This window comes from Protomyctophum bolini (genome assembly GCF_963924005.1).
Source record: "Protomyctophum bolini genome assembly, chromosome: 3".
Lineage (NCBI taxonomy): Eukaryota > Metazoa > Chordata > Actinopteri > Myctophiformes > Myctophidae > Protomyctophum > Protomyctophum bolini.
This window is the reverse complement of record NC_137864.1, coordinates 39,169,676-39,193,895: the sequence shown is the minus strand read 5'-3', so window position 1 is coordinate 39,193,895 and position 24,220 is coordinate 39,169,676. Positions and strand designations below refer to the sequence as shown.

Sequence of the window (24,220 nt, the reverse complement as noted above, 5' to 3'; positions counted from 1 at the left end):
GCGCTGCCTTGAACCCAGCAGCAGCTAAATGCTTCAGCAACATGATGGACGCCTCATGACAAAGTTCTTTAGACCCGGCTGATAAAAGCAGGTCATCCGCATATGTGACCAGCGTACATCCTGGCGGTGGAAAGAAGGACGCCAGCGTGGCGTGCACCACAGCTGAAAAAGCAGAGGATGAGTCTATATACCCTTGTGGCAATCTCCGGTAACTGTACTGTTGTCGCTTGTATGTAAAAGCTAGGAGCGGCTGAGTTTCCACATCCACAGGAATGCTAAAATATGCATTGCTCAGGTCACATGTGGTGAAGTGGGTATGGTCAGAAGGTATGACAGTCAGAATAGAGGGGATGTCAGCTACATGTGATCCTAATGGCACAATTAACTCATTGACCTTACGAAGGTCATGGGTAAACCTATATTCTCCCGAAGATTTTCGAATCGGGTTAATGGGAGTATTAAAAGGTGAAGTAGTGGGAAATATAACCCCCTGTTCAAGCAGAGACTCAATTATGGGACTGAGCCCCTCCTCTTTCTGTATGGAAAGTGGATATTGCTTACAGAAAACCGGGCGTGCGCCCTCTTTTAGCACCGCTTTATATGGTGTGCAATCTATATAGCCTGTATCCGCACCATGCGTGGCCCAAAAGGTGCTAGGGATGTCCCTTAAATAATCTGGAATAAGGAGCGGCTGATTCTGAGTAGAATGCTTGCTCAGAGTTGTCTTAATTCCTGGGCTGAGAGGGGAAGCAATAGGCTTAAAATAGCTTGCTCTGCCTTCCGTGGCTCCGCTGTCTGCGGCCAGCATGAACACTGCTTTCTTGTTATCTGATAACAACAACATGTCTGGGAACACTAATAACTGATCTATATACACATCGGAGCCAGGCTCACTGTCCTTCTCGGGGGAAAAAATACACAGTGGCGTCTGACTCAAAGGAGCTGTCAGCGAGGGGTTAATGGACTGTGCTAGAGTACCCAACATTCTCATATCAGCCTCTGAAAGAGTGACGTGAGACTGTGCAGGCCTTTTGGGCATGTGTGAGAGCATAACGTGATTCAGTGTATCTGTATGTAGTGTCAATCCTGTCTTTCCAAAAGAAAGCGTGCATCCCATTTTAAAAAGCAGGTCCCTGCCTATTAAATTAAAAGGGCATGCAGGTATCACAACAAACTTATGTTGTAAATTCAATGATGGATCATTTGGGGAACGCACATACATTGGATGCGTTTTTGGACATATGATAGGAGCCCCATTTATACCCACAGATTCGATCGATGCTGAAGAAACAGGACCATCGTAATACTTCATTGCCAAGGATGATTGATCAGCACCCGTGTCAACCAAAAATGAATATGAACACCATTTGTTCTGCTGATAATCAAACAATTCCAAACACATCATAGGCATTGTTTCTGAAGCACCACTTAATTGTAACTGTAACATTGCACGCACCGGGGCTCTAGTCTGTGGGCAGCCCTATTGATTTTGTTGAGACGGGCCGTTCCATTTCATGGGGAATTGGTGGTCTTGCACTTGCTGCGGGGCCTGCCCGTTATTCTGATTACCCTGGGCATGTCCCTGATTCTGACTACACTGTGCATGGCCCTGCTGACTACACTGGGCCTGGCCCTGGTCATTACCTTGACCCTGCTGACCCCTTTTAGCTTGCCACTTACTCTTTTTCCTGCAAGTACGGCTCCAGTGGCCCGTTTTATGGCAGAAATAGCACTTGTCCTTTCTGCTGTAATTGCGGGAGGAGCCTGAGGCCTCCTCGCCACCCTGATGCTCACCCTGACCCTCCACCTGATGTGAAAACATTGTGGTTAAGGGGCCAATTGACTTTTCTAAGGGAAAAATACCTGCTGCATCTTTCTCTCTGAGCTGCTTCCCAAAGGCATCTACAGTCATCTGGCTCACATTGGAGAATATGATTCTCACTGCCTGTGCATGTTGAGGCAGCATGTTGCTCAAAAATGTAGAGATAAACAACACAGCCATCTTGTCCTCAGTGGGAAGCCCAGCATGTCCAACCCATGCACTATGGAAACGAATGAAGAAAGCAGATGCTGTCTCATTGTTCAACTGCTTGCAGGCGGCTGCAAACGTAATGTCTCGTGTCTGTGCATGTAATTTTGTTAGGTAGGCCTTTAGGTCAACAAACAAAGCCTTTACATGGTTCTGATCTTGCCAAACATAACCATCAGCTGAAGGGGCATCGTACTTAGGGTCTAAGCCTTTCACCTGTTCTAGCACTTCCTGCTCTGGGGTGTCTTTCAAACATTGTTCCAGAATGAACCTGTAATCAGGTCCTGTGAGCTGGTGATATCTACACACTCTCTGTAAATATGAGCAAAAGATGGACGGGTTCTGTGCTGGATTGGGTGCCTTGTCGCATATTGCAGACAGCGCAATGATGTCAGTGGGCTTTACCATGACTTGTCCTTCACCATAAGTCACAAACGGAAATGCATATTGCATCTCAGACACATTAACCTCTGTGGGTTTTTTTATGACTTTTCTATCACTCAAAGTCACACACGGCAATGCAAGTTGCCGCTCTGTGACATTGTCTTTACCTTTGGTAGACTCTGACTCCACCCTATCCAGTGCTTCCCTCGTCAAATACATCTGTTCTCTCAGGGCAGCTATTTTAGCCTGTTTTTCAGCGGCATCAACCTCGCTGACCAATTCTGTACTTAAGTGTGCTAATTGTTGCTCCAACTCACGTTGACTTGCCAACCTAGTCTTGGCGGGCACATGTATGACCGTCTTACTCTCCTGAGCCCTTTTGGGTATGGCTCCTGATTCTGCAGTGGCTGCAGGTGGGGAGGCAGTCCTTACGACGGATGCCTGCACTGGCTGTAATGCGGCCAGTGCTCTACCCACAGCACCTGGGGATTCTTGCCACCTATCCGGGTCTCCGGACGGGGGTAGATGCTCCGGCCCTGTTTGGCCTGCACCCATTTCTATCCCCTCTGCTGCTGGCGCAGTGTCCCCACACATTAATTGAGCGATGAATTCATCATCCTCATCCTTATCTGCTGAAGGAGCAGATTTAGCAGGGAACGCATACTGCCTATTCTTGGCAGATTGGACACATTTATGGGTGTGAGCTTTATCCCATGTTGGCTTTGCCTTCTCCCAGGCGGAGAAAGCTTCCTTCATATAAGGATAATTCCACTTGGAATCTCCCTCATAATCAAAAATCATACGTTTACACATTGTCATATGCTCTGCTGTGAATGACCCCTTTTTTGGATAAGGTCTTGCTAAGCGAGGAACACGCACCTCTGACCAGCCAGCCACTAGCTCAACAAATGGATCTGTATAGAACGATCCATGAATCCGAGTGACAAACTGTATGGGAGTCTCATTTGGCAGTGGGGTTTGTGCTGTGTTTTGTTTACTTTTTCCCCATGCCCCAGGAGGAACGTCTTCTGATGTTTTGTATTTAACATTTTGAGACCTGGTTTTGGATGGTTTCCCCTGGACTCCTAAAACCTCCCCAAACTTAACCTTGCTTTTACCCTGGCCCATTTCCAAGCTCCAAATAAGCGGCGGAAAACACAAAACAAATACAAACCAGCAGGAATATTCAATCTGTATCACTTCACACACCAGCCCTCTACTGATACCTCTGTTGGGTACCTAATGTGTTCTATCTAAAGTGACTTTTAATACAAATGATCAGAGTGGAATCCAAGTTTTGCTGTGGGAAACACACCACAGGCTTAGTACACAAACTGTGCTTTTTTTTTTTTTTTTTTTACAGGCGTACCCTGTTAGACAACATCTAACAGATTAATTAAAACAACAGGCAAAACTCTCAGCTGTTGTGCGGACAAAGTAGGCTATTCATCCGGCTTATAACCTCAGCTGCGATGCAACACTGATGGGCCACTGACCTCTACAAGGAAAGTGTAATAATCACTGCTGGCGTACCAAACGTCAGTCTAAATATGGACTCTAACCATATTGCTGCGCGTATCTAACTACGCAGTCTTTTTCCAAACTCTGTCAAGTCACAAGAACTACACCAGTCACTTTCAAACAAGCTGACTAACAGGGTCTATGTCAGTGAAAATTTGGAGGCATACAAAATCTGTGAGAACGACACAGGCAGGATTTAACTAAAAATAAATCCTGCATACAACTATATGAACATGGAAATTACCAGACAAGAGGAGAGTGCACTTATTCTCTTAGAAAGAATATAACATGGAGTGACTCACCTCTTGCGCTGGTATCCCACTTCCTGGCACCAATTGTTGTAATATCTTGTTGAGGACCCTGGTCCGGTTCTGGCTGACCGGTAGTGTGTGTGCAGACTGGGTGGTGTGTGATAATCCAACTGAATTATTCCTGTGGTAACGGCGGCGATCGGACGGGCCCGGGAGAACAGTAATAACGGGACACTCAGACAGTATCTCGCCAAAGGTTCACATTTTATTACACACATACAGAATCATATATACTAACTCTGGATCCTCGTGTCCTCATGACGTGCCACAGAGACATAACAATAACATCGGCTAGCAGCAAGTGTCCTTGCTCTGAGATGGCTTCAGTGGCTAAAGTCAGTCTGTTACAGTTCATGGCAGTACACAATACATATCCTGTACATTTGTATATTCATGTACAAGTACACAGCATAGGCACTCATACACATATCATGTTGTATATCACAACAGAGGGTACAGTAGGGCGCGTTCCTGGGGATCACTTCACAAGGGGGTATTTTTTTTTTACTGTACCGAAACCGAACCGAAACCGTGGCCCCCATACCGAGGTTCGAACCGAACCGTGGTCTAACTGAACCGTTGCACCCCTATTATACACAGGTACATTTGAGCAGACACTCAAATGGGGGACGCTCGCCCCGATCTGGTTTGGCGTGGAGGCAGCTGGCCCCGACGGGGGGAGGACTCACCCACAGCCTGTCCCACCTGTGCCAGCCTCACCTCCTGAGGCATGATGGTGCAGTCCATGCACGGGTTATCACCGAGTGCCTCCCTCAGATGTTGGGGACCGAGGCACTCCAAGTTGCTCCTTTACACCTGACAGGGAGGAGTTTCCTTGGTTGGACGCTACGTCCAACCAGGGAAACTCCCCCCTGCGTGGAATTAAGGAACACGTTATTCCAACCAGTTCCTTTCCCCTCCATCAGACATGCAGTTGGAAAGTTTAACAGGGGTTATCTTAAGTACCTCTCGGAGAGAGTCATATGGGGTCCAAGCCACTAGATGGCGCAGGCACACAGCCTAACATACACTCACGGAACAATTCCATTGGATCGTGAACTGTCGCTCATGGCGTGGTTATGTCCCCACCCACTGGGTATATAACCTAAGGTCCGCCCTGAGCAACGTCATTCCTCGCTTTCTGTGCTACGCATACACGTCTTAAACAAGAGAATCACCTTTTCGACTGTTGAAAATTGTTTTCCATAAAGGACGGGTTTCAAACTTGTGCCGCGGAAATTCGCAGTCCTACGTTGGTGTCCTTCTCTCACTCACGGACGTTCCAGCTTTAAAAGCCAGTAAGTTATTTTAAGGACATTAAAACTCAAGTGGGCCGTACGGCGGCTTGTAGTTTGTCCTCTTGCTAGCTATCCCCGAAACTTTGTTTCCCCCTTGCTAGCCACGTTGCGTCCCTTTGTTCTGCTAGCTTAGCCTTAGTCTACTGTTGCACAACGTAGCACTACTATAAGCTGATAAGCATTAGAACGAGGCCCGAAGTGTTTTTCTCTAGCTCACCTGCCCAGCTACAAGCTAACCAGCGCTGCTCTATCTAGCCTCCGCAGTTTCGCTAGCCCCTTGGGTTAGCTAGCTCCCGCGAACGCAGCCGCTAGCCTCTTAGCTCCGCGAGACGTTAGCTAAGTTTCCAGCCGTCAGGCGCTAAACTTAGCCCTCTCTAGCGTCCCTCGCACGTGCCGGTTAGAGATCCACGGCCCTACTCTACGTGACGCAATCCACGCTGCCGACGGAAGCCCTGCTGTACGTCGGACCTGATACAACAACAGCGTGACGGCCTCGCTACGCGAGTCCCAGGCTTTGCGGCCTTCCCTTCTAGAAACAGCAGCCACAGTTGAAAAACGTGGTTTTCTCTCTGTAATTGGACTCCTGTTTCTTCAACACTGTTTTGTGAGTACCAGATCCTTCTCCTCACATTACATTACTGTTGCAAATATATATATTATTAGTTGTAAAACAATAATATATATACTGTGACTGTATCCTCTTATTGTTGTAATATATATATATATTATTAGTTGTCAAACAATAATATTATATATATTATAGCTTTATCCTCACCGTCTTCTACAACCTTGTGAGTACCAGATTTTCTCCTCACACCTTTTTACTGTTGTATTATATATTATTAGTTTTTAAAACAATAATATTATAATATAACTATAAAAAAAAAAAAAAAAAAAAAAAAAAAAGAAGTTTCCTCCTGGGCTACTGTTTCTTCTCAAGCTACAACCAGTACCCAAGATGGCCTGCGGTGGTGGCGACAGCCCCCCCCAGCTCCCAGAGGAGGATCGCCCCCGTGTGTGTTTCTCACGCACCTGTGACAACCTGCTGTCCCCCGAGGACAGGCATTCTCGCTGCATGTTCTGCCTGGGACTAACACATGCCCGCCAGGCCTTCGAGACGCCAGGTTTCTGCCCCTGCTGTTTCTACTTCACAGACAGGGAGAAGGGTCGACGCATCTCTCGCGTCACAAACCACGAAACCGACCTCAGAGCCCGACTGCCCCGACCGGCCCCGACCCTCGACTGGCCTGACCGTCCCACCCAGGGTGCGAGACCCAGGCCCGCCTCCTCTTCCTCCCTCTCCAGAGACGACCTCGCCCCGTCTCAAGGACGTCGTGACGAGTCTTTCATGGGCTCCTCTCCTGCCAGGAAGACGGCTCGGACCGATCCCATCTACGAGAGAGCTGCCTGTCCCACTGGACCCTCAGCCTCCTTCTCTCCCCGGTCACAGTCTGACAGAGACTACTACCAAGACCGTTCCGATCAACGGTCCTACAGTCTCGACGATGACTACAACATCGACCGGCCCTCTAGACGCCGTTCTCTCTCCATTGATGACCTCCCCCCTCTCCCCCCTCTCTACCTGGCCAATGGCCAGAGATGGGGTGACGTATTGGACGATGAACGTCCAATGGACGACCTACCGCCGTACCAGGACCGGCTGGACGACTATAGAGTCCTGGATGAGATCGGCTACGACGACCATTCGGCCTACGACGCTGATGCTCCAGACGAGGCCGATGCTCCAGACGAGGCCGACCCCCCAGGGTTGGCCTTGGTGGACCGCGACCGGCCCCTACCCCAGGACGTCCCGGACCAGGCAGCCTTGGCCGCTGACCCGACGCTACCGCTTGACGAGAGGGACCTGGTGGATCTTTTCCGCCAGGCCTCTCTCCGATGCAACAGGACCTGGCCTGAAGAGGCCCCGCCACCAGTCCAGGAGGACGAGTGGCCGGGTATCAAACCCAAGAAGCAGGTCCGCAAGATCCTGCTTCCCCTGTCTCAGGGTTTCAAGGCCCACTACACGGCTAGCTGGAAAGAGCCCTTGGCTCCTCCAGCTACTCCGCGTCGCTCTCGTGTCCCTCTGGACACGGTTGAGATGCCCTCCCTATGCTTCGACAAGCTGCCAGCCATCGACCGCATAGTTGGAGCCTTCCTCCTCAACCCCACCTCCCCCCACATCACGCCTTTGACACGCGACCCTGTCCTTCCTGACAGGCGTGACAGAGAGTCCGCGGCGGCGAACGCAAAGCACTACGCCCTTGTGATAGCGTCTGCAAAGCATCTCAATGCTTCTGCGCTACTCCAAGGCTCCCAGAGTGCGCTGTTTCAGGAGATGGGCGACGCCCCCACCCCTGTACAGCTGGCTGAAGCACGTCGTCTGCACGAGGAGATCGTGACCTTTACATGCTGCCTCACAGACTTGACCGGCCGCATGGCCACGGCTTCAATTACCTCGGAGCGTACTAGATGGCTGGAAGCCTCACCCAATCTAGACCCCGATGCCCGGAAGGAGCTCTCTGAGGGTGCCATCATCCCCGGAGGCCTCTTCAAGGGTGCACTGGAGAGGATGGCCCTCAATGTCGAGGTGCAGCGCCCAGGCTGCGAAGCCTTGGCGGCCTTTGTCCCCCGTTCCGTGCGCCCCCGAGCTCAGGGCCGCGGACAGGGACAACCTCCTCGCCAACCTCCCCGCCCTCCTCAACGACAGCAGCGTCCTGTAGGCAACAGGAACGCTCGCCAGACTCCACGTCCCCGCCCTGCCAGAGATGCCGGAGACCGTGACGTCCCCGGACCAGCTCCACCCGGTGACAGAGATGGACGCCGTCGACGCCCCGGAGACCAACGCCGTCGCCCCGCCGGCCCCCAGGCTGGCCCTAAGAGAGGCGTTCCTAAGCCCGACAAGGACCAGCAGCCGAAGTGACCTACCGACCCTCCCCCCATGCGCCGGGCCTAGTACCGGACGTAGCAGTCTCGGATTGCACGTCCGGTCCGCCCCTGAAGCGCTCTCGGACATCGGCACAGATGGACGTCCCGGACGTCCCTGTGACCCAGTCCCAAAATATTGTTTACATGCATACAGCACTTTCTGTTTTTTCTGTAATAAAGGCTTTGCCCCAAAACAAAAAAACAAAACAATATCGACAGAGGGGGGACATGAACCCACTGCCAGGGGGGCCCCATGGGCCCCCCAACACAGTGGGGCAGGGCATGAGGTCAGTGGCGTACCAAAACGCCACTTGGGAGACGGGTCATGCCCAATTTTTCTCCGACAGGCCAGGGAATGCTGCCCCCAGGCGGGGCGCGCCTCCCATGGCTGGAGAGAACCCACTAGCCAAGCACCTGGCACAGTGGGAGCGGTGCGGAGCATCCCCGTGGATCCTCAACACCATAGCGAAGGGCTACAGACTCCAGTTCGCCAGAACACCCCCAGCGTTTTCAGAGGTCATCTTCACCAACGCCAGGGGTCAAGAGGGTCTGGTTCTCCAACAGGAGATCGCCTCCTTGCTGGAGAAGGGTGCCGTCAGAGAGGTACCCTTGGCCCAGCGTCGCAGCGGGTTCTATTCCCGCTACTTTCTGGTCAAGAAGAAGGGGGGGGGCCTACGTCCCATCCTGGACCTGCGGATACTCAACAAGCACCTCAAGTCTTTTCAGTTCAAGATGCTGACGGCCAAGTCTCTGGTGCGCTCCATACGCCCGGGCGACTGGTTCACATCCATAGATCTGAAAGACGCCTATTTCCACATCCCTATTTACCCGCCTCACAGGAAGTTCCTGCGGTTTGGGTTCCAGGAAAAGGCTTACGAGTACACAGTCCTTCCATTCGGGATGTCCCTCAGTCCCAGAGTGTTCGTCCGCTGTACGGAGGCCGCACTGGCACCCCTGAGACTTCTGGGTCTACGGGTGTTCAGTTACATAGACGACTGGCTCCTATGTTCGGATTCAGCGGAGGAGGCCACGAGGAACACGACTCAGGTCGTGTCCCATGTGACCTCACTGGGTTTCAGGATAAACCTGGCCAAGAGCATGATGACGCCTACCCAATCCACGGATTTCATAGGCATCACTCTGGACTCTGTCTCCTACAGGGCTCAGCTGAGTCGGGACAGGGTCAACGACCTCTTGAAGTGCGTGTCCATGTTCAAGACAGGCCGCACACTTCCACTGGGTACGTGCCTACGGATGGCCGGACTCATGGCCTCGGCCATCTCTCTGGTGGGTCTGGGCAGACTCCATATGAGGCCTTTTCAGCGTTGGCTGAAATCCCTCGGTCTGTCCACCAGGTTCACGAAACGCAGAGTGACAGTATCCTCGAACTGCACTCTGGCTCTGAAATGGTGGTTGAACAGAGGTGTTCTGACGGAGGGCGTCCCGATGGGTCTCCCCACAGTCAGGAGGTTGGTCACCACCGACGCCAGCCTCTCCGGTTGGGGCGCCACCCACGACGGGAGGACGGCCAGGGGGGTGTGGGATGCCGCGTTGCGTTCCTCCCACATCAACTACCTGGAACTACTGGCGGTGTTCCTGGCACTCCGAGAATTCGAACAATTCCTCAGGGGTCACCACGTCCTGGTTCGTTCAGACAACACCACGACGGTTTGTTACATCAACAGGCAGGGGGGACTCCGGTCTCCTCGCCTGTGCTCCCTGGCTCACAGACTCCTGGTTTGGTGCGACGGCCGCCTGCTGTCTCTCTCAGCGTGCCACGTCCCTGGCCGCCTCAACGAGGGGGCCGACCTACTATCCAGGGGACCATTACGCTACAGCGAGTGGTCCCTGAACCCCAGGGTAGCGGACTTGGTCTGGACCAAGTTCGGCAGACCGGGGGCGGACCTCTTCGCCTCGGAGACGAACAACAGGCTTCCTATGTTCTTCTCTCTGTCAGGTTCCCCTCCGCTCGGCCTCGATGCGCTAGCGCATCCGTGGCCTCGGGGTCTGCTTTACGCGTTCCCTCCGTTGGAACTGATTCCCCATGTCCTAGCCAGGGTGCGGGATCAGGGATTGGAGCTACTGCTAGTGGCCCCAGCCTGGGGATCTTGGAGACAGGACATAGTCCCTCTCCTGTTCGAAGATCCTTGGCGGCTCCCTCTGTGGAGGGACCTACTGACCCAGGCCGGAGGAGAGATCTTTCACCCACGTCCTCAGGACCTAGATCTCTGGGTTTGGCCCGTGAGGGGGCGTCGCTAGAAGCGACCGGCCTGCCTCCAAATGTCGTGGAGACCATCCTTGGCGCCAGGGCTGCCTCCACCAGACGGCGTTATAACACTGCTTGGCATGTGTTTGAGCGTTGGTGCTCGGACAGACAGGAAGAGGTCTTCCCTTTTCAGGCGTCTGTCAGACACATTCTGATTTTCCTACAGGAGTTCTTAGACAGGGGTCTCGGTCTCTCCTCAGTCAAGGTCAACCTGGCGGCCATAGCGGCCTATCATGTTGGGATGAACAACAGACCAGTCAGTGAACACCTGCTGATCCGTCAGTTCATGAAAGGCGTTACGCGCCTCAGACCCGTCTCCAAGTCTCTGGTCCCCCCGTGGGATCTGACAATAGTCTTGGACTCCTTAATGAGAGACCCCTTCGAGCCACTGGAAACGGTGGACCTGAAGTTTCTCTCTCTGAAGACCGCTTTGCTCGTTGCCCTGACAACAGCGAAGCGGGCTGGTGACATGCACGCGCTCTCAGTGAGCAGCAGCTGCTTGAGATTCAGTGGCAATGACACCAGGGTCACGCTCAGGCCGAACCTTTCGTTTCTACCTAAGACTTTCCCCGCGGGCTGCTCGCCCGTGGATCTCACGGCTTTCCATCCTCCTCCCTTCTCTTCGGTGGAGGATGAGAGACTACACTGTCTCTGTCCGGTGAGAGCCTTGAAGGTTTACAGGTCAAGGACTGCCCCCTTCAGGCTGGGTGAGCAGCTCTTTGTGGCCTGGGGTTCACAATGGAAGGGTAAACCCATTTCAAAAGTGAGACTCTCGCAGTGGATTGTGGAGGCTATAAGGTTAGCCTATACCTCGTGTGGTGCTGTACCCCCAGAGGGCCTACGTGCACACTCTACAAGAGGTTTGTCTACATCCTGGGCCCTGGCCAGGGGTGTCCCTATTCAGGATGTCTGCGCTGCGGCGAGTTGGTCGTCTCCATCGACCTTTGCCACATATTATAACCTGGATGTGGCCCCTGCAACCCTAGGACATGCGGTCCTGGGGGTTGCCGCCGATCTGAGTCAGGGAATCTGACTGGTCTTCTTTAGGGTCAAGGGTCCCTTCTGGCCCCCGACCAGTAGGGATGGGTGACCATCGTGTCCTCTGACCGGCAGGGCTGGAACAGCAGAGCTGTCGGCCCTGGGTCATGGACACCTTTCATGAGGTCATGGGTCCCTTCTGGCCCCTGACCATTAGGGATGGGTGACCATCTTGTCCTCTGACCGGCGGGGCTGGAACAGCAGAGCTGTCGGCCCTGGGTCGGGGACATTTTTTATAAGGGATGTCTCTTTTGGGTGAGCACGCAGGGTTGGCCTCTTAGGCCTCCTTTGCGTTTGGTCTCTCTCCAATAGAGATGATCCTAGGGTCGAATTTTCTATCAGCCGAAGGCGATCATACGGGAGCGTTATGTTCCCCATATGACTCTCTCCGAGAGGTACTTAAGATAACTTCGGGTTACTTTAGTAACCTCAGTTATATAAGTGACTCGAGAGAGAGAGTCATTAAGTCGCCCTTCTGTCTTCTTTAAGACGTCAGAAAGCAGGTTGATAGGAATGACGTTGCTCAGGGCGGACCTTAGGTTATATACCCAGTGGGTGGGGACATAACCACGCCATGAGCGACAGTTCACGATCCAATGGAATTGTTCCGTGAGTGTATGTTAGGCTGTGTGCCTGCGCCATCTAGTGGCTTGGACCCCATATGACTCTCTCTCTCGAGTCACTTATATAACTGAGGTTACTAAAGTAACCCGAAGTTTCCTGTAATATACACTACACATCCGTATTCCATGTTTTTTGCGCAGTGCAGGGGGAGGCAGTTTGGAGACCATGATTACTGTATGTTTTGTTGTGAGGGTACCTACCCTAGGGGACACGGGGAGAACATGTGACACGGGGAGAACACGTGAGGGTACCTACCCTAGGGGACACGGGGCGAACATGTGAGGGTACCTACCCTAGGAGACACGGGGAGAACATGTGAGGGTACCTACCCTAGGGGACACGGGGAGAACATGTGAGGGTACCTACCCTAGGGGACACGGGGAGAACATGTGAGGGTACCTACACTAGGGGACACGGGGAGAACATGTGAGGGTACCTACCCTAGGGGACACGGGGAGAACATGTGAGGGTACCTACCCTAGGAGACACGGGGAGAACATGTGAGGGTACCTACCCTAGGGGACACGGGGAGAACATGTGAGGGTACTATACCCTAGGGGACACGGGGAGAACTTGTGAGGGTACCTACCCTAGGGGACATGTGAACATTTTTAACTAAAATATTTGCTTCTGGGAGATGGGGGGGGGGGGTCCGTGGCCGAAAAAAGATAATTATTGGGGGTCCTTCACATGAAAACTGTTGAGCACCACTGACATAGAAACATAGGGTTTTTTCAGATTTGTTTTTAAATCAACCTCAGTCCAAAATGGGTTGATACAGAATAAAGGTGTACATGAACAACTTAAAACAGATTGATACACACAATTGATTACAAAATGAGAACACAGCTGGAGCAAACAAACACAGAACCATGAAAACTAGACCAGGGGATACATAGAAATACAAGACCTAGACGTACAAGACCTAGACCGCACAATGAATGACAAAAGTCTGTCTGTGACAGCTTTTTATTTTTGCATCATTGTCATCTTGGATTAGACTGACTGATCATATGACTTAGACTGATGGCTTCCACCCTGTATGAGTCCTCATGTGTACTTTTAGATTAATCTTCTCTGAGTAAAGCCTGTACCAGAAAATGGCTTCAGTTTTCGCCTGTATGTTTTCGCCTCATGTGTGTTTTTAGACCATTTGCGTGAAAAAAGCCTTTACCACAAACTGTACAAGAACATGCCTGTTCACCTGTATGAGTCCTCATGTGACTTTTTAGACCATTCGTTACACTAAAGCTTTTACCACATACTGTACAAGAAAATGGCTTTTCGCCTGTATGAGTCCCTGTATGTTTTCGCCTCATGTGTGTTTTTAGACTATTTGCGTGAAAAAAGCCTTTACCACAAACTGTACAAGAACATGCCTGTTCACCTGTATGAGTCCTCATGTGACTTTTTAGAGTATTTGAGCCACAAAAGCCTTTACCACATACTGTACAAGAAAATGGCTTTTCGCCTGTATGAGTCCCTGTATGTTTTCGCCTCATGTGTGTTTTTAGACTATTTGCGTGAAAAAAGCCTTTACCACAAACTGTACAAGAACATGCCTGTTCACCTGTATGAGTCCTCATGTGACTTTTTAGAGTATTCGAGCCACAAAAGCCTTTACCACATACTGTACACAAAAATGGCTTTTCGCCTTTATGAATCCTCATGTGTATTTTTAGATAATTTCTATGACAAAAGCCTTTACCACATACTGTACAAGAACGTGCCTGTTCACCTGTATGAGTCCTCATGTGACTTTTTAGACCATTCGTTACACTAAAGCTTTTACCACATACTGTACAAGAAAATGGCTTTTCGCCTGTATGAGTCCCTGTATGTTTTCGCCTCATGTGTGTTTTTAGACTATTTGCGTGAAGAAAGCCTTTACCACAAACTGTACAAGAACATGCCTGTTCACCTGTATGAGTCATCATATGTGTTTTTAGAGATCTCGTTTCAATAAAGCCTTTACCACATACTGTACACAGAAAGGGCTGTTCACCTGTGTGAGTCATCATATGTGTTTTTAGAGATCTCGTTTCAATAAAGCCTTTACCACATACTGTACAAGAATATGGCCTTTCACCTGTATGAATCCTCATGTGGCATGTTAAACTCTGTTTAGTAGCAATGCCTTTACCACATACTGTACACAAAAATGCCTTTTCGCCTGTATGAGTCAGCATGTGTGTTTTTAGATGACTTTTGCTAAGACAGCCTTTACCACATACTGTACAAGGAAATGGCTTTACAGCTGCATGCATCGACACAATGTGTCTCTTCAGATGTGGCTTGCGCTTGAACATTTTGCCACACTCTGTACAAGGAAATGGCTTTTCATCTGTGTGACTCGTCATGTGTTTTGTTAGATCACTTGGACAAAAATAGCCTGTACCACATACTGTACACAAAAAGGGCTTTTCACCTGTATGAATCCTCATGTGACTTTTTAGTGCTCTTGGGTCAATACAGCCTTTACCACATACTGTACAAGAAAATGCCCTTTCGCCTGTATGAATCATCATGTGTCTTTTTAGATCACGAGTCACAGTAAAGCCTTTACCACATACTGTACAAGCAAATGGCATTTCGCCTGTATGAATCCTCATGTGTCTTTTTAGATCATGAGTCACAGTAAAGCCTTTACCACATACTGTACAAGCAAATGGCTTTTCACCTGTATGAATCCTCATGTGTCTTTTTAGTACATGAGTCACAGTAAAGCCTTTACCACATACTGTACAAGCAAATGGCTTTTCACCTGTATGAATCCTCATGTGTATTTTTAGTTTACCTGTCAAAGTAAAGCCTTTACCACATACTGTACACGCAAATGGCTTTTCGCCTGTATGAATCCTCATGTGTATTTTTAGTTTACCTGTCAAAGTAAAGCCTTTACCACATACTGTACACGCAAATGGCTTTTCGCCTGTATGCGTCACCATGTGTTTTTTTAGATTATTTGTCGAAGTAAAGCCTTTACCACATACAGTACACGCAAATGGCTTTTCGCCTGTATGAGTCACCATGTGTTGTTTTAGATTACCTGTCGAAGTAAAGCCTTTACCACATACAGTACACGCAAATGGCTTTTCGCCTGTATGAGTCACCATGTGTATCTTCAGAGTTCCCTTTTGATTAAACATTTTGCCACACTCTGTACAGCTAAAAGGTTTCTTCCCTCTATGAATCCTCATGTGCATTGTTAGATTTATCTTGCGATTAAACATTTTGCCACACTCTGTACAACTAAAAGGTTTCTTCCCTGTGTGACTCCTCATGGAGTCAGTTTGTTTTGATGATTTCAGGTCCTGGGACAGCCTGTGTTGTGATTTCAGTGTGTTTAAAGCTGACTGATCTCCCCATGTCTCCTCCCACTCATCACTGTCTGCAGTGTCAGTTTCAGAACAGTGTGAAGAGAGGAGCTGGTCATCACTAGTTGGTTGTGATCGTACCCAGTACTCTATGTAAGCTTGTGTTTCCATGTGTTCAGTTGAGGTGCCGGCTACAGGCTCTGTTTCTCTGTTTTCATCATCATCTTCACTTTTCACTGCTAGTAATGTCAACGTTGACCCACCAGCCTCTTCTGCTCTTTGAAGTAGCTCCTCTTGTACATCTTTAATGTGTGGAGGTTGTGGTTCCTCCTGGACCAGACTGGAGCTCGTATCCTGGATCTCCTGGACCAGACTGGATCTCCTCTCCTGGGTCTCCTGGACCAGACTGGATCTCCTCTCCTGATGCTGTGGTTCCTCCTGAACCAGACTGGAGCTCCTCTCCTGATGTTGTGGTTCCTCCAGGACCAGACTGGAGCTCGTATCCTGGATCTCCTGGACCAGACTGGATCTCCTCTCCTGGATCTCCTGGACCAGACTGGATCTCCTCTCCTGGATCTCCTGGACCAGACTGGATCTCCTCTCCTGGATCTCCTGAACCAGACTGGATCTCCTCTCCTGATGCTGTGGTTCCTCCTGAACCAGACTGGATCTCCTCTCCTGGATCTCCTGGACCAGACTGGATCTCCTCTCCTGATGCTGTGGTTCCTCCTGAACCAGACTGGATCTCCTCTCCTGGATCTCCTGGACCAGACTGGATCTCCTCTCCTGATGCTGTGGTTCCTCCTGAACCAGACTGGATCTCCTCTCCTGGATCTCCTGGACCAGACTGGATCTCCTCTCCTGATGCTGTGGTTCCTCCTGAACCAGACTGGATCTCCTCTCCTGGATCTCCTGGACCAGACTGGATCTCCTATCCTGATGCTGTGGTTCCTCCTGAACCAGACTGGAGCTCCTTTCCTGATGTTGTGGTTCCTCCAGGACCAGACTGGAGCTCGTATCCTGGATCTTCTGGACCAGACTGGAGCTCCTCTCCTGGATCTCCTGGACCAGACTGGATCTCCTCTCCTGATGTTCATCAGGAACCTCCTCTGTGGAGGCGAGGACGTCTAGGGGGAGAAAAATTAAATTAGTAATTGATTAACATTTTCTGTCTCTCTCTTCCACTGGGTTGCAATAGACTTATCGGTTGAGTCATTTAAAACGCAGCAGATCCAACAAAGGAGGATGACACAGGAGTGGACACACACACGCACGCACGAGCTCCGGTGCAACAGCTGATCTACGAGCTCACTAAATCACCAGGTTGCAAAATGGGTGCACATTGTTCAAACAGCACTGACTCGCCTCATTACTGACCCCATATCTATAGGTCTGACTCGCCCCATTACTGACCTCATATCTATTCCCTAACCCTAAATGCAGTGCACGTTAAGTAGGAGTAACATGAAGGCTGTGTGTGTGTGTGTGTGTGTGTGTGTGTGTGTGTGAGAGATCGGCACAAATCGTTGTGTGTTTAATGTCATGATTTGGCTTTGCCCGAGGCTTTAAAAAAGAAAAACACCATTCGTGTGAACTGAGTGGATGCAACTCCGTGTGGGGTCCCCGGTGGGTCCCCAAAACTTCCAGACCCACGGGAGCTCGCCCAGGGTGCCAGCTCGGTTCTGGCGATCTGCCACACGTCCGAAATGGGCGAGAAATGAGATACTGTGTGGGGGAATTAGCTCTCTCTCTCTCTCTCTGTAGAAGCCCCAGGAGGGGTCCTCGCGCATTTTTCTAGTTTGGACTTTTGGCATCCACAGGACCTCTAATGTACATATTTTGATGATACAAATAACAAAAATGTCCCAAAGTGTTTTATTACCCCTATGAGACCTGCGGAATTGCTGTCTGTAATAGCGAGTGCAGCGAGCTAGAAGCAGGCTAGCGAGTGCAGCAAGCTAGTAGGCTAGCGAGTGCAGTCAGTGAGCTAGTAGCAGGCTAGCGAGTGCAGTGAGCTAGTAGTAGGCTAGCGAGTGCAGCGAGCTAGTAGCAGGCTAGCGAGTGCAGCGAGCTAGTAGCAGGCTAGCGAGTGCAGCGAGCTAGTAGCAGGCTAGTGAGTGCAGTCAGTGAGCTAGTAGTAGGCTAGCGAGTGCAGTCAGTGAGCTAGTAGCAGGCTAACGAGTGCAGCGAGCTAGTAGCAGGCTAGCGAGTGCAGCGAGCTAGAAGCAGTCTAGCGAGTGCAGTCAGTGAGCTAGAAGCAGGCTAGCGAGTGCAGTCAGTGAGCTAGTAGCAGGCTAGCAAGTGCAGTGAGCTAGTAGCAGGCTAGCGAGTGCAGTCAGTGAGCTAGTAGCAGTCAGTGAGCTAGTAGCAGGCTAGCGAGTGCAGTCAGTGAGCTAGTAGCAGGCTAGCGAGTGCAGCAAGCTAGTAGCAGGCTAGCGAGTGCAGTGAGCTAGTTGCAGGCTAGCGAGTGCAGCGAGCTAGTAGCAGGCTAGCGAGTGCAGTGCTTGTTGTTATACCAACGAGCCAGTACACATTTGCGTTGAAAATATATCCTCCACAGTATCACAAGCACATTTTCTACAAATGTCTTTTAAATCGTGACAGTTTTCAGAAAACCCCTATGTTTCTATATCAGTGGATCTCAAAGTTTGTCATGTCAAGGACCCCAAAAACTATATATAATTGGCCGCCGACCCCCATCTAAAGATATGTGGTTCCAAGGAGCCGCAGGGCCCCTTGAGCCGCAGGGCCCCTGGAGACACAGGGCCCCTAGGGACGCAGGGCCCCTGGAGACGCAGGGCCCCTGGAGACGCAGGGCCCCTGGAGCCGCAGGGCCCCTGGAGACACAGGGCCCCTGGAGACGCAGGGCCGATGGAGACGCAGGGCCCCTGGAGACGCAGGGCCCCTGGAAACGCAGGGCCCCTGGAGACGCAGGGCCCCTGGAGACACAGGGCCCCTGGAGACACAGGGCCCCTGGAGACGCAGGGCCCCTGGAGACGCAGGGCCGATGGAGACGCAGGGCCCCTGGAGACGCAGGGCCCCTGGAGACGCAGGGCCCCTGGAGACACAGGGCCCCTGGAATCGCAGGGCCCATGGAGACGCAGGGCCCCTGGAGACGCAGGGCCCTTGGAGACGCAGGGCCCCTGGAGACGCAGGGCCCCTGGAGACGCAGGGCCCCTGGAGATGCAGGGCCCCTGGAGACGCAGGGCCCCTGGAGACGCAGGGCCCCTGGAGACGCAGGGCCCCTGGAGTCCCTGGCCCCTGGAGTCCCGGGACAAGCGGCCGCGCCTCCAATAAAATCAATCTATCAAATGTGTGTGGGGAGGAATTATTGCTTAGTCTAACCCAGATCAAACAATCATTGAGGAACTAAAGTACTATCACTCCATCTTCAGGTGAAACAACGAATAATGTATTGTTATCACTCCATCTTCAGGTGAAACAATGAATAACAGGGTTTCCTGCACAATGTTGTTGGCATGGCGCTGCGCCATGCTTGAAATAAATCGCGCCATGCCAAGCTTTTTTTTGAGGGGGCTATTGAATCATGGTGTGTGTGTGATATGAAATGTCCAGTACCCCCCCTGTGCCTCCCCAAGTGCCACCCCAGTGTCTGCCCATGCAGTGCCCCCCAGTGTCCCCCTGAGTGCCTCCCCAGTGCCTGCAGTGCATCCCCAGTGTCCCCTCAGTGCCTCCCCAGTGTCTTCCCAGTGCCTCCCCAGTGTCCCCTCAGTGCCTCCCCAGTGCCTCCCCAGTGTCTCCCTGAGTGCCTCCCCAGTTTTCCCCTGAGTGCCTCCCCAGTGTCTCCCCAGTGCCTCCCCAGTTTTCCCGAGTGCCTCCCCAGTGTCTCCCCAGTGTCTCTCCAGTGCCTCCCTAGTGTCTCCATAGTGTCTCCCCAGTGCCTCCCCAGTGTCTCCCCAGTGTCTCCCCAGTGTCTCCCCAGTGCCTCCCCAGTTTTCCCCTGAGTGCCTCCCCAGTGTCTCTCCAGTGCCTCCCCAGTGTCTCCCCAGTGCCTCTCCAGTGTCTCCCCAGTGCCTCCTCAGTGCCTCCCCAGTGTCTCTCCAGTGCCTCCCCAGTGTCTCCCCAGTGCCTCTCCAGTGTCTCCCCAGTGCCTCCCCAGTGTCTCCCCAGTGCCTCTCCAGTGTCTCCCCAGTGCCTCCCCAGTGCCTCCTCAGTGCCTCCCCAGTGTCTTCCCAGTGCCTCCCCAGTGCCTGCCCAGTGTCCCCTAGTGTCCCCCCAGTGTCTCCAATAGCATTACAAGAGCAATAATACAAATGAATCTTACTTTATTAATCTTATTAATTAATGAATCAAATGAATGAATGAATGAATCAAATTTAATCAAATTCAAAATTTGATTAATTCAAAAGCCCCCCCCCCCCCCCCCCCCCGCGCCCAGCACCATGCCAAAGCTTTTTCCTGCAGGAAACACTGAATAATGTATTGTTATCACTCCATCTTCAGGTGAAACAATGAATAATGTATTGTTATCACTCCATCTTCAGGTGAAACAATGAATAATGTATTGTTATCACTCCATCTTCAGGTGAAACAATGAATAATGTATTGTTATCACTCCATCTTCAGGTGAAACAATGAAGAATGTATTGTTTTTAGCAACAATATTTACATACATGTAGAATACAGATATAATTTTGTTTCTTTCTCACCCGTCTTTTTCTTTCCTTTGGACCTTTTCTTTATTTCTTTGTCTTTCTTCTTTTTTTCTCCAATTCCTCCACCTGTGTTCACCAAAAAAATAAAAATAATGTCAAGCTATTGATCCCAGCTAACTAGGACTAGTCGACTTGAGAGTGTAAAAAATGAAACCAAATGAACCCTTTTGTGTCGATTTGGTTCCATTTTACACTCTCAAGGGTTCAATTATTGTTAAACATCTGCATTATTATTTAAATTATAAGAAGTCTACACAATTAGAGAATGTGTAGAAGAATTGATATTTTGATCGTTTGCTTGTTATCTCTCCTAATGGTACCAACATCAATACAGCATGGAAATGTGGACATCTTATCCAACGATAACAAACATATTGTCATAATTAAACAGTGTTGTCATGATGTCATAATTAAACAGTGTTGTCATTATGTCATAATTAAACAGTGTTGACATGTCATAATTAAACTTAGTATGATGTCATAATTAAACTTAGCGTTGACATGATAAACTTAGCGTATGTGTGTATCTGTGATGAATTTACGAGTATTTCACTTTAAACAACTATAATTTGCCTAATAATAACTTGTGTCCATGCATTGCAGGGCTCGAAATAGCGACCATTTTGGTCGCATATGCTCCCGAAATTTGATCAATGCGACCAATAAATATAATTAGGAGCACCAGTGCGATGGGGAGAAAACAATCTGGTGCGCCTTTTTTTCTCTCCAAAAAGCATGTTATTTCCCCGTCTCTCTCTCTCTCTCTCTCTCTCTCTCTCTCTCTCTTCCCATTTGTTGCCAGTCAGCAAGTGCATGAGATGACAGTCAACCATTTTGTCCTATCAAACGTGAGCTTTCATGTGCCCAACACGCATGCTAATTTTAGATTGGTTAAAGTAGCCTTAGAGCCCGCCCACCCTCTTCCTTTCCCTTGTCCGGAGAAGCACAGTGACAGATGCGGGAAAGGAAAAATAAGAAGAAGCTAAGCTAGTGTGCGAGTTACGTTGAAGATTAAGCGAACTATTGTTGATTTATTTAGTAAGCCACCGCCTGCTGTTCTAAATGAAGTCAATAGTGTAGTCGCTGACGCTGTTGACATTGTCGTTGATAACAGCGATGCCGACGAGAATGCCAACAGACCACCTGTAGCTAAGAAACCGAAGAGAGCATATTGCTTTAGGAAAGAATGGCTAAAGGAATTTGAGTGGCTTCGGTTTGAGGACGGGGCAAATGGGCAATACAAAACACGCTGGCAGCACGAAACACAACAGATGTATCATGTCGGGACAAATGTGTTACCCCAAAAAGTAGGATTGGTGATATAGGTCGACAAAATGCTGCTGCTCTCTCAGCCCAAGAGGCAGAGCTGAAATTTTAATTCAATACTGCATACACCATAGCTAAAGAAGAGCTAGCCTTCACTAAGTTTAAACCTTTTATTAGTTTACAGAAAAAGAATGGCATTGACATAAACATGACTTAAGTTACGCCAATGATAAGTCATGTGCCAACATCATTGGCGTGATTGCAGACACGTTACTGCTGGCCCCAGGACAATGCATGATTTAAAAATCACACCTATGTGAAGTGAGGCGCTCTTTATCATTATACATCATCTCACGAAGAACTGAATTCATGTGATTGGTTGGTTAAATTTGTCATTTGGTGGACATTTGATGAGACCTGTGGGGACAACCCGGCATGTGATGATCAACTCTGCAGTGCTCAGTGCTACATTATGTATTGCGTTATATATATTGTCTGTGCTCCTTACTTTTTTGGTATGTGCTCCTAATTTTTTGCTAGTGCTCCTAACTTTTTAATTTGGGAGCACTGGTGCTACCAAGAAAAAAAGTTAATTTCGAGCCCTGCATTGACTGGCACTGACGCTGAATTGCGGCGACAGCAGCATTGTCGGACCGCCTCCGCCCAGGAAGTGTAGATTTATGAGGTTACAAACGGAGCTATAATTTGACATGAACATGTTTGAGAAATGACACACACACACAGAGCTCTGAACTCGGTAGAATCTGCACCTGGCTCGCTGATAACAAACTATCCTTACACCTGGGAAAAACTGAATCCATTCTCTTCGGATCAAATAGTAATCTCAGCAAGGCAAATGGCTTCTTGGTTAGAGTGGGCGACAACATTATCACACGAAAAGATCAAATTACCTACCCAGGTTCCATCCTGGAGGCCAATCTTTCCGGTGATAAAATGGCCACCAACGTAATCAAAAAAGTCAATCAAAGAACAAGATTCCTTTACAGGATCTCCTCACTGGTCAGCAAAAACACCTTGAAGACCTTAACAGGAGCCCTCGTACAAGGTTTCTTTGACCATGCATCCACCTCTTGGTACCACAGCACCTCAAAGGCCCTTAAAACAAGGCTCCAGACCTCCCAAAACAAACTGGTAAGGCTCCTACTTGGCCTCACCCCCCGAACCCACCTCACCCCTGCCCACTTTGACAGGCTGGGATGGCTTAGGGTCGACGACAGAGTACAGCATCTTGCAATGGGTCTGGTCCACAAGATTCGATACACCACTAAGATACCCAATTACCCATGTACCTGTCTAAATACTTCCTTAAAGGGGGTGTCAGTGATTTCAGTCAAAAACCCTTAGGTTTCGTTTTTGCCTTGGGACACAAGCTTTCATCCAATCAGGATAGAGAACAAAAACGAAACCTAAGGTTTTTTGACCCCCAGGGGTTAACTGGGGACAGGGAGGAACTCCTTATATGGTCAGCACACTCTATAGTAGGGAGGATTATCACAACAAAACAAAAAAATAAGTGATATTTGAATTAAGTGAAATCACTGACTCTACCTTTAATGTAAACGAAGTACACACCCACAACACCAGAGGGATTGCAATAAACCATGTACAACCCAGATTCGGCACAAACAAGGGACTAAATTATTTTCGCTCCTATGCCACCAAAATGTGGAACGCCCTACCAACAGTCATTAAGACATGTGAATCCCTTGACTCCTTCAAAACCGCTCTCAAAGGGCACCCCTGTAAAATCTGAATCCCCCCCCCCCCCCCATTTTCCCTCACTATCTTTTCCCTTTTTGCTTCCTATATGATGAATTCCTGTTCTGTTCTTTAGCTACATAGAAATGTCTCTAAATGTTTTGATGAATTGAACAATGTGGACCCTGTTGTAAACAAGTGTAATGCTTAATTGGGTCGTCCACTCCCAGTTAACAGTCTTTGTATTGAGTTTGTGCTTGAAATGTACTGTAGGCTAATTCTGCAAACTGTTAATAAATATTTCAATCAATCAATCAATCAAACACACACACACACACACACACACACACACACACACACACACACACACACACACCTGCAGCGGAGTGTAGCGGTGTCTCCATCTCTCTCTTGAAGAGGCTGCACATGAACTGTGCGGCCGCGCTGAGGCGCTCCAACACAAACACTCTGAGCCGACCGACATCACCGCTTGTTGTGTGTTTGTCCAAAACACACAATATCTGCTCTCCCACCGATGTCATGTGTCCGTTTATCTCCAGCCGCACAAACTCCATGTGACGCGTTTTACCTTCTTTAAGATACATTTTACCTTCTTTAAGAGACATTCTAACTCCTTTAAGAGACGTTTTAACTCCTTTAAGAGACGTTTTAACTCGATTTATGAGATATTTGAGCTCCTTCGTTGTTAGACCGTCACAGCAACCAGTTCGATGCCGCCATTACGATGAAAACAAAGACGCGTTTTACTACCGGGTCAACGTGCCGAGCATGCGCAGCAAAGGATGCAAAGAGACGCTGCTCCTACCTGGTGGAGGAGGTGTGTAA

At 49.7% G+C, this 24,220-nt stretch overlaps 1 protein-coding gene across 1 annotated transcript; it reads right to left on the bottom strand.

The window, feature by feature from the left end:
* Positions 1 to 11,783: 11,783 nt before the first annotated feature.
* LOC308312424 (uncharacterized protein) lies at positions 11,784 to 24,101 on the bottom strand (the record flags this gene model as incomplete). The annotated part of the gene is made up of 4 exons (XM_080759030.1): positions 23,751 to 24,101; positions 20,384 to 20,455; positions 16,557 to 16,840; positions 11,784 to 11,987 (listed from the first exon to the last, which is right to left on the bottom strand). The coding sequence occupies exons 1-4, from the start codon at positions 23,998 to 24,000 to the stop codon at positions 11,784 to 11,786; spliced, it is 810 nt and encodes a 269-aa protein (XP_080615156.1). The 5' UTR covers positions 24,001 to 24,101.
* Between the last annotated feature and the right edge of the window lie 119 nt (positions 24,102 to 24,220).